Source organism: Oculina patagonica, chromosome 5 (genome assembly GCF_052425735.1).
Source record: "Oculina patagonica isolate OP01 chromosome 5, crgOcupat, whole genome shotgun sequence".
Lineage (NCBI taxonomy): Eukaryota > Metazoa > Cnidaria > Anthozoa > Scleractinia > Oculinidae > Oculina > Oculina patagonica.
This window is the reverse complement of record NC_135762.1, coordinates 26,757,824-26,767,849: the sequence shown is the minus strand read 5'-3', so window position 1 is coordinate 26,767,849 and position 10,026 is coordinate 26,757,824. Positions and strand designations below refer to the sequence as shown.

General features: G+C 35.7%; 1 protein-coding gene across 1 annotated transcript; it reads left to right on the top strand.

Annotated features, from left to right (window-relative positions):
• Positions 1-377: 377 nt before the first annotated feature.
• On the top strand, positions 378-8,938 carry LOC144653583 (sushi, von Willebrand factor type A, EGF and pentraxin domain-containing protein 1-like). Its single transcript, XM_078513619.1, has 6 exons — positions 378-651; positions 3,517-3,771; positions 5,514-5,759; positions 6,432-6,629; positions 7,078-7,274; positions 8,808-8,938. Exons 1-6 carry the CDS (start codon positions 543-545, stop codon positions 8,850-8,852), a joined length of 1,050 nt encoding a protein of 349 aa, XP_078369745.1. The 5' UTR covers positions 378-542; the 3' UTR covers positions 8,853-8,938.
• The last annotated feature ends 1,088 nt before the right edge of the window (positions 8,939-10,026 follow it).

Sequence of the window (10,026 nt, the reverse complement as noted above, 5' to 3'; positions counted from 1 at the left end):
TTTCGAATAAACTATACATAATAATATATGCTATTAATCAGGAAAATATTTCTCTAATGAACCTCTAAATTGTTTACACATGCTCTATAAACAAAAAATCTTTAATATAAGTCATGAAATATGGTGGACTTTCTCCTGTGAATTTATAATTTATATATACATTGACAAATACTCTTAAAACTAATGTACTAACGTTTTGTGGGTATAAAAGCGATTAACACTTGGCGAAGTGACTGTTACAGCTAGTTTAGGCGTAATAAAATGTAATATATATTTCTTCACAAATCACAAACATTTAACGAACATAGCTTATTTGCTTAATCAGCCTTCAATTTCGGTCTAGCGCCCCATAAAATGTTTTAACACCTGTCCTCGTTTGCGATTGTAATTTAAATGCAATGATATCGAATGTCTCAAAAATGAACTGACAGACAAGGTTAACAAATAAGAAAAATCACAATTGATCAGCAAAATTAGGCAAGTTACATTGCTAATTGATCCGGAGGCCTAACAACATACCTCACTGAAGTTAAAGCTTAGAAATGGTGTACAGAGTCGCGATGCTAACAGCATATTGCTTCGTAATTTTAACAAGTTTTGTTTCAGCTTCGCAGAGCTGCCCTATAGGGTATGCTGGCTCGCCCTGCAAAGGTAAGTTATGAAACTGATTCGTATTTGTAATTAATGTATCCATAAGATTTTTTTCTTGTGTTGTAAATATTATCGCTTTTCGCGAAAAACTACTCGCTTCTAACAAGTGAGTTAGCTTCTGTTTGTTATTAAATCCTACCGCTTAAAACCGCTTCGAAGCTAACGACAATTAATACACATGCATCAATATAAAAGTATGAAAAAATACAGGTAAACACGAACAAAATTTGTAGTTGATGTACCATGTTGAAATTATTATTTGTTTTATCAATCCATAACAGGATTGTACGCTAGGTTAGGGTTAGGGTTTCCATATTTGAAAGAGGCCTGATTATACAGATTGCGAAACTCAGCAATAGAAATAAGACTTTTGGTGTTTCAATCGCGAGAACGCACTGAATTGCCTTTTGATAAAATAATAAAGGTCTTTGCCGTTTAAGGCAGTTAAAGTCGGCATCTGACCAGAAAAGATATGGTTTAAAACTACTGTTATCTTTAAGTTCTTTTAGAACATCAAAAAGTCAGGTACGTTTTTCGGTGATAATGCAAATATCTCGATATGTCGTCTTCCATTTGCGTTAATGTGCAAAATTGATTGCGTTTGTTTTGAACATGTGATTTTTTCCCTTAAGTAACCTTTGATGTTAACCTCTTCTGATGTTGCTCTCACTTGCTATAGTTCAAACAATTTATTTTCTTTTACCACGTCATAATTTTCGTTTAAGACCAAGAGCCACCAGTGTTTACGTATTGCCCAGACGACATTTTTTTTCGGCCGCTTTATTTTGGACCAAACGAAAGCTTAGTCAGTCTTATTCATATTAAAAAAACCTCTTAAATCGGGCCAACCTGTTATTGGGGCCAGATTTTTGTTGGTTACAAAATGAGTAATTTGTAACCTCAGGATGAAAATAATTAATGTGATTTTATAAAAAAAGAGTCAGTACAACTCTTTTTAAGGAGTATTTTTAAACCTCTGATGTTGCTCTCACTTGCTATAGTTCAAACAACTTATTTTCTTTTACCATGTCATAATTTTCGTTTAAGACCAAGAGCCACCAGTGCTCACGTATTGCCCAGACGACGTTGTCTTTTTGGCCGCTTTATTTTGGACCAAACGAAAGCTTATTCAGTCATATCCTTATTTAAAAACCTCTTAAATCGGGCCAACCTGTTATTGGGGCCAGATTTTTGTTGGTTACAAAATGAGTAATTTGTAACCTCAGGATGAAAATAATAAATGTGATTTAAAAGAGAGTCAGTAAAACTCTTTTTAAGGAGTGTTTTTAAACCTGTGATGTTGCTCTCACTTGCTATAGTTCAAACAACTTATTTTCTTTTACCACGTCATAATTTTCGTTTAAGACCACGAGTCTCCCATAGCTCAGTGATTGGAGCGTCCAACCGGTATTCTGGAATTCGAAGGTCATGGGTTCGACTCCCGTTGGGGGAACTCGGAAAATCTTTCTTCCGAGTATTCAACTTGATAACGCTTCTTCATTTACTTTCACTTTATCCAAGTTGCCATTTCACTTTATATCTCCTCCAATATTACACGTAAAAACCTGACAGTTTCGTCGATTATTAAGTTTCATAACCTCTATAAACTTTTATAAACTTAATATGGAGTTATATGTTAATGAGGCAAAATGTAAACCATAGCGTCAGCAAAGATCGCCCGATATACAGTCAAAACGGATGTACCAGTCTGTGCAACTTCAGTTTGCACTAATGCCGCGTAAAATTGCACGATATTTTATAATTCAACGATCTGGACACTGATAGTGTAACGCAACCTTTGGCCAGGATTAAACCGAGAAACACTGAACACTTTGCATACCTTCTTGGAGAGATTTTTCTGGTGGTAATATACAAAGCAAAGATCTGTGCATCTATTTTCGATTAAAATTTGGCTTTTTGTCATTTTGCTCAAGCAACTTCCGATTTGAATGAAAGCAACAAAATCAAAGTTCGTTTACCATGCATGAAAAGATACACTACGTGTAATTGCAATAAAGTTGTCATAGAAAGAAAAAAAGGAAATAGGAATAACTGGACTACTGTAACAGTCTCTTGTATGGTCTCCCTGATAAAGAAATCTCGAGAACAAGGAGAGTAGATCGCATCAGCCCAATCCTCCGTCAGCTTCACTGGTTGCCCGTGCGCAAGCGTATAATTTTTAAGATTTTACTTTTAACTTTTTAAGTTTTAAATGATTTAGCACCCAGTAATTACTTGGCGGAACGTATTAATATTCATCTACCGATTAGGTGTCTTTATTCAAACAATGATCACCTGCGACTGCAGAGACCAGTCTTTAAGACCAAGAATTACGGTGGGTGCGCTTTTTCATCTTGCGCGCCAACATTGTGGAACAGTCTCCCACTTGATGTGAGAAGTGCTCCATCGGTTTACACTTTTAAAACTAAGCTTAAAACGTTTTTATTCAATAATGATCTTTAGTATTTTTCTTTTTTAATGAATTTTAGTATTTTATAATGAACTTCAGTATTTTTTATGAATTTTAGTATTTTTAATGAACTTTAGATTTTAAGAATTTAGTATTTTATCCTATTGTTATTTTATTTACTTGTAAGGGCATTGAGATTTTTAATGTAATGCACTAGAAATAAATTATTATTATTATTATTATTATTATTATTATTATTATATTAGCGTAGTTTCATAACTCATAAGTTTTTATTTGCACACTTTGTGGCACTCTTTTATGCTGTAACAATATAACTTTTTTCCATGACAACCTCATTCCAATTAGGTGTAGGAAGATTAACTGCAACTGGCATAAGTATATAAGGATATACCCCTCAATTTCCTCAATTTCTCTTTACACCAATCAATGTCTAGACATTCAACCTCCAATGTTGGAGTGCCCGGACAACCTTCTAACAGACACTTCGAAAGGAAAGCCAACATCAAGCATCGTATGGAGCGTTCAAGTGACCGACAATTCAGTTGATGCGGATCCAAATGCATTGATCCAGGTCCGATCAAGTCACGAGTCTGGACAAGAACTTCCCCTTGGTCAGACTCTTATTAAAGTCACTGCAAAAGATAAGGTCGGGAACGAGGCTACGTGCCACTTTACGGTTGAAGTTAAAGGTAAGTAAGCTCAAATCTAATATACGCAGGCCTACTCCGAGACCCAAAATCGCCCAAAGTCGCCCAAAATCGCCTAAAGTCGCCCAAAGTCGCCTAAAATCGCTCTAAGTCGCTTTAAATCCGTTGTATATAGTTTATATATTAATAGTAAACTATGTAAAACTAAAACTGTACTTAGGTCGGTTACCTAAAACTGCCTAAAAGGTCACCTAAAATTGCCTAAAGTCGCCCCAAATCGCCCAAAGTCGCCTAAAGTCGCCCAAAATCGCCTCAAATCGCCCAAAATCGCCCGTAATTTTGGACAAAATAAGCTAAAATCGCCTAAAATTGCCTAAAGTCGCATAAAGGCGCCCAAAGTTACGGCGACTTTGGGTCCCAGAGTAGGCCTATACGCTGAATGCACAATCTTTTAGTAAGCTGTCTAAGACATAAAACCATGAAGAAGGTGCTTCAGTTTAGATTGCAGATTTATCTTCACCTCTTTTTAGCAACAGCCCATTCTACAACATGATTCTAACTGATACTTTTAATGAACCCCTCCCTACGGCGGTCACTCTTCTCCCCCACCCCCTACAACAACGGTTCCTTGATTCTGACATGCAGGATTTTAAATAATTTTGAAATATTGGCAAATATACAATATTATTTTTATTCAAGCTCCTTGTTCAAGCTTTTTGCAAAAAGCTTGGACAAGGAGCTTGAATAAAAATAATATTGTATATTTGCTAATATTTCAAAATTATCAATTTATTTTACTTCAGTTTCCAAAGTAAGTAAGCTCAAATTAAGTAAGACATATTAATCTATTGCAGAAGTCCTTAAGGACTGACATGTCTATTTTTAAAATCCCTATGATAATCTTAAATATAAAATTATAAGGACCATCCCAAACAACAATATAGTACTAGTAAGGAATTCCTAAACTTTTAAAAACTTGAACATGTACACCTATGTACATTTTAAGTAATTTCAAATGAATCACTGTGAACTAAATTTACCTCAACCCCTAAAAAAATCGAAAAAATGACTAAGAATTTAAAACATACAAATCATTTTGGAAAATTTCCTTTGCAGAATGAAATACTTTTAAAACAGCAATTTGTAACCTCAGGCTGAAAATAATTAATGTGATTTAAAATAGAGACAATACAACTCTTTTTAAGAGTGATTTAAAATTAAAAAACCTCTGATGTAATGCCCACTTGCTATATATAGACCATACAACTTATATTATTTTACCATGTATTATTATATGGCTACAATAGCACGCGCGCTCTGATTAGCTGCTGAGCGGGCATTATTTTCTTGTAATGACCGGGCATTATAAAAAAATTTTCTGGGCTCGACGGTTTTTTGAGTTGTGAGTAAAAGCTACTAGCGAGGGGTCAAAAACAACAAAAATTTCCGACAAAATAAAACTATCTTTTCAATAACTGAAAGAAAAATATAAGCATACCGATACTTCTTTAGTATGAGCGACGAAGAGAGCCACAGTGAGCGAGAGCGAGTTTTACCCCCAGTGTTTTTTCCCTTGATTATACTCTTCTTTAGAATAGCGCTTAAAGGTCATATAGTAAATAGCTTATTAACGTCGTACGTTCGGTTATTACAGGGGAATCTCAGACCTCGACCTTGATGCATGACCTCGCTGTCGCTCGGTCAATACATCAAGGCCTCGGTCTGAGATTCCCCTGTAATGACCTCACTCTCGGTTAATAAGTAGTATATAATTTCCGTTTTAGACCAAGAGCCACCAGTGTTCACGTATTGCCCAGACGACATCACCATAAATGATATCACGATGGACCTTATTCGTGTCACGTGGGACTGGCCTGAAGCTGTGGACAACTCTGGCGAGCTGCCAACATTTTATTCCAACCGGCATCCAGGGGAGATGTTCTCCGTTCCTGGCACTCATGAGGTACAAGCTAAGGCGGTAGATGCGGCTGGAAATGAAGCAACATGCAATTTTAGGATAATTCTTAAAGGTACGTACAGAGTTTAGAATAAGAAGAATAACGTTTACAATAATTACTCGCTTTTTTGGATTCAATAAAAATTTATAAGGCTAAAAAAATCGGCCAAACCTCTAAACAAGTAATAAAATCGAACGTTAGTTAGTCGCACGAAAGTATTATGACTAAACAAATAGACATTTAAAAATTAAACCTTTAAGAATTCACATTAAAAATAGAAAAAGCGTTTCAAACTTAAATGAAATTGTTATACTGGCATCTAGTGAAGCTTAATAGAGCTGATTTATTCAAAAGACTGTGCTGATACTTTACGACTTTAGTGTAGTGTTTGTTGCGCGTGTTTTGTCTGCTTCTTTTTCTTTATGAAAATTCTAATTCGATGCAATGTTTTCTGTATGCTTTGGGTTTTGCCTTTGGCTTGCTTTAAAGTGAGTTATGAACCTTGACATTCAGGTATATTCATAACTCGTGATTCAGTTTGCGTTATATTAACGTTTGTGTACACAGGTTCATGTCGTTTAGCACATTAATACGATGGGACAGTAACCCGTTTTGGTTTCTCTTTGTCTGCTTAATCTTAAAAAATATATAAAAATTATTGCACCTGTGTCACAAACTCGACATTGATATTAAAAAAAACTCGTTGTAACCAAATAACTTACGCTAATTTACACTTTTTTACAGTAAAAACTTGCAAGTCGTACGCGGCCCCCATAAACGGAGCTCTGGCTTGCTTCAAAGCTGCTTGGCACCAAACCTGTGTTGCGATGTGCAAAAGCGGGTTTGACTTTGCCTCCTATCCCGGAATGGTATATTTATGTGGTAGCGGACAATGGTTTGCTTTCCCATATGGGACACCACCGCCATGGCCTGACTGCTCTGGTAAGTTTATTATTACCAGTGCTCCAATGCAAGCTCCAAGGCGACCTCCTTTGTAAACTGGTCGCCACCAAAAAAAAAAAAAAAATTGGTCGTCGAAAGCAAAAGCGTTTTAATTTAAGAGTAGGACACCTCATGTCACTTTCCTTCTTTCTTCTTAATCTTATCTCTCCTCTGGGAGATTAGGGCCGTATCACTTTACATGAGGTAATACAAATGAACATGATGAGCCGAATTGATATCGTTTTAATAACAGTTTTTTTAGCTGTTGAAGCTTGTTTTCAGGATAGTCACAAAACAACACAGGAAACAAAACTTCATTAAAATTGTAGAAAATTATAAGTCTACCACGTGATGGTTTTTTGTCCAATGAAAGGTCGCACAAATTAATCGGTAGATTTAGGTATAAGTATTCATAACTTAGCTGTTTATTTTATTTATTTTTTTGCAGTCCGAGGGAGCTACCCCCGCATGAATCCCAACTATTACTTTAATGGTGAAGCAAATGACCCCAGCGTCCAGAGCGCCATAAGAAAGAATTTTATTTCCTTAATGAACAATATGCCTCATCAATTTTGCATGGATAACCAACAGTGTACAGAGGATAACGTAACAGTAAATGCTGGAGCCTCGACAGGTACAACAAACGTGAAATTAAGGTCATTGCCCTGTATTGCATTGCGCATTCAAACTGCGCCGATTTTTACGGTGATTAGCGCGTACACATAAACAAAATAGCGACTTTTTTCTATGCGGCTTAGTCCGCGAGAGAAACAATTCGTCGTTTCCCGTAAACGAGTTTGGCGACCTATCATTTTTTCTCAAAATTTGCGTTTAGCGATCACCGACACATTCTTTCTCCAAAATGAAAACAGATCAATTTCTATGTTTCTAAATTAATTATCACTGAAAAGATGTGCTTTGCCAGTACTCGCATGGGAATTATTAAGGCCCGGGGGGGGGGGGGGTACTCCATATAATGACCTATACGGGGAGGCTCCGCCCGAAAGGGGTACCTTTTTCAGGCTTCAGGTATATAAAAGGGTAGGGATTTCACAAGGTTAGGTATATGAAAGGGTATGTAAACCCGTCATTTAGGTTTTTTTAAGGGCCTTGAATTAAAATATTTCGAACAGACGCACTTTATGGCTGTATTATTTTAATTTATAAAGCGCAACATGAAAATGACAAGAAAACGTCCTGTTATAAGGTATATACAAGATCTTCTTGCTCCTAAACGAATATTCAAAATTTAAGTTCCCTCAAGGTAATCATCCAGTAGTCAAAGTTTGGTTGAAAATATACGTTCAGTTCCTTTTTGGGGCAATGACCTTTAATGAATGTAACTTTTGAAAGTAAACAAGTTGTTCTATTGGATTATTCTGGCTTGATAACTCTGCGGGCCAAAAGAAGAAAAATTACCAAATCGCCCTCTAGCCTCAATGTGTGGGATTTTTGTTTTTTTCGCTCCGAGTCTCGGAGCCATTTTAGGCAAGCTCTTTTAGAGCCTTAAGTGAAGGTTGATAGGCCTTGGTTACATACATTATCGGAAGCGAAAATGGAACTTGGCTTGATCTAAGATTTCTTGTGGGCAAAGTACAGCAAATCACGATTATTTAATTTCTGCTATGATTTACTATAATTGTATTGCGACAGTGTTATTTTACAATGGTCTCCGCTCTCGCCTTTTCACAACAAAGTGATTTTTGCTGCAAATTCGCGCTCGATCATTCTCTCATGCTTGTTAGTTGAATGTGTGTATGTCGTGGTTCAATTTATCCTTGGTTCAAATTTATTTTAATTTCCTTTGTTTTAAACTCATTATCATACATTACCATACCCCAACACAAAGGAAAATAATAAAATTTGAACCAAGGATTAAATTAAACCTCAACATGCACACATCTATTACTTGTGTCTATCTGATATGTAGAATACCACCAAAACTGAAAACATTTCTTCTACTTTAACAAATGCAAACTATTGTAATGTAATAATAAGAAAGCAAGGCCAGACTTCATTAGCTTTAACAAAGGGTTAAGTGCTCTCACTATATTCAGTTTTGTGTATTTAAGAAAAGGTACACACTACAACCCTATACTCCCGAGACTATACTTATAAAACCATGCCTCAACACTGAATACTAACCTTGTTTCTTGTTTGCTTCCTTGTAGCTTAAAGCATCAAGAAGAACGTAGAGACGAGGAGTTGACAAGTGTGAATTGATGCATTTGTTCAATGTCATTGTGTACTGTTGTATCTGAACATGGTTATTGGGGCGAATAAACACCGAATTGATTTGATTTAAATAATTTCATCCTTGTTTACATTTATTTTGTTGTCCTGATTCGATCATTATGGAACGATGCATTGCAAGAGGGTTTTAAAGAAAAGGCCGACCAAAAGAAAATCTTCGGAGATGTTCATCAAATCGTCAGAAAACTTCAGCATAATTAAATATTCTGGAAATAACCTCGAGCGTATCAAGGTCCGAAGATGATGCGACTGCGCATGCCTAATTGTTATAGCGACAACACTGTAAGAAGGTAATGTTGGTGGGTAACGGCGGATAGTTTAAAATGTCTGCATGCCCATTCTGGAGGACTTAATCTGTAGAAAGAACAACTATTTCAATTTACGTTGTCAGAAGAAATCTTTAAGTGTTGCTGTATATAATTGATTAAACGCCGCGGTGTTTATTAAATTTTTCGTGATTCGAGTGAGGCGTTTATTTAAAATTCAATTTATTGCTTGCTAATAATAGTATAGTAACTGAACATTTGAATTTTAAAAACAGAAAAAAATTTAATGCTTGTCTGAAAAGTTATTTTCAGTATTATTAAACATTGTCACAATTTTTTTAGGCTTGCTCAAACTTGATTATTACTGCATTTACTTTTTGACTATATTATTGGAGCAAGGGCCGCATAATGATGTGGCGTTTATTATTATTTCTGTCCTAATGTGCGGCGTTTATTCGAGGGAGGCGTTTATTCGAATAAATACGGTAAGGGTGAAGCATGTTTACCTCCCATGAAACCTTTTTATGGAACTTTTGAGTTTGAAAAATTCTTATAAAATTCATTTTACATTTTTCAAGACAAAGGAAACGTACAAAATCGCGTAAGCCATGTCATTATATCTCGCTTATTGCTATTTTAGTAACTGTGTCGAAGTGCGGCTGCTCGCTCCTTCTACCCATATTGCCATTCGGTCTTGTTGCGTTAACTTGAACATTTGTCTAACATCAGGCAGACTTTGCCAGAAACGTGACTAAATGTTTGTAACGTTCTAAAGTTTTACGTAGAGATAAAAATGAATGATGATTTATTTAAGTTTATTTTCAAAATTAATGAATGAAACGTACCGAGATTATGTCAAAAGGACACTTTGATAAAAT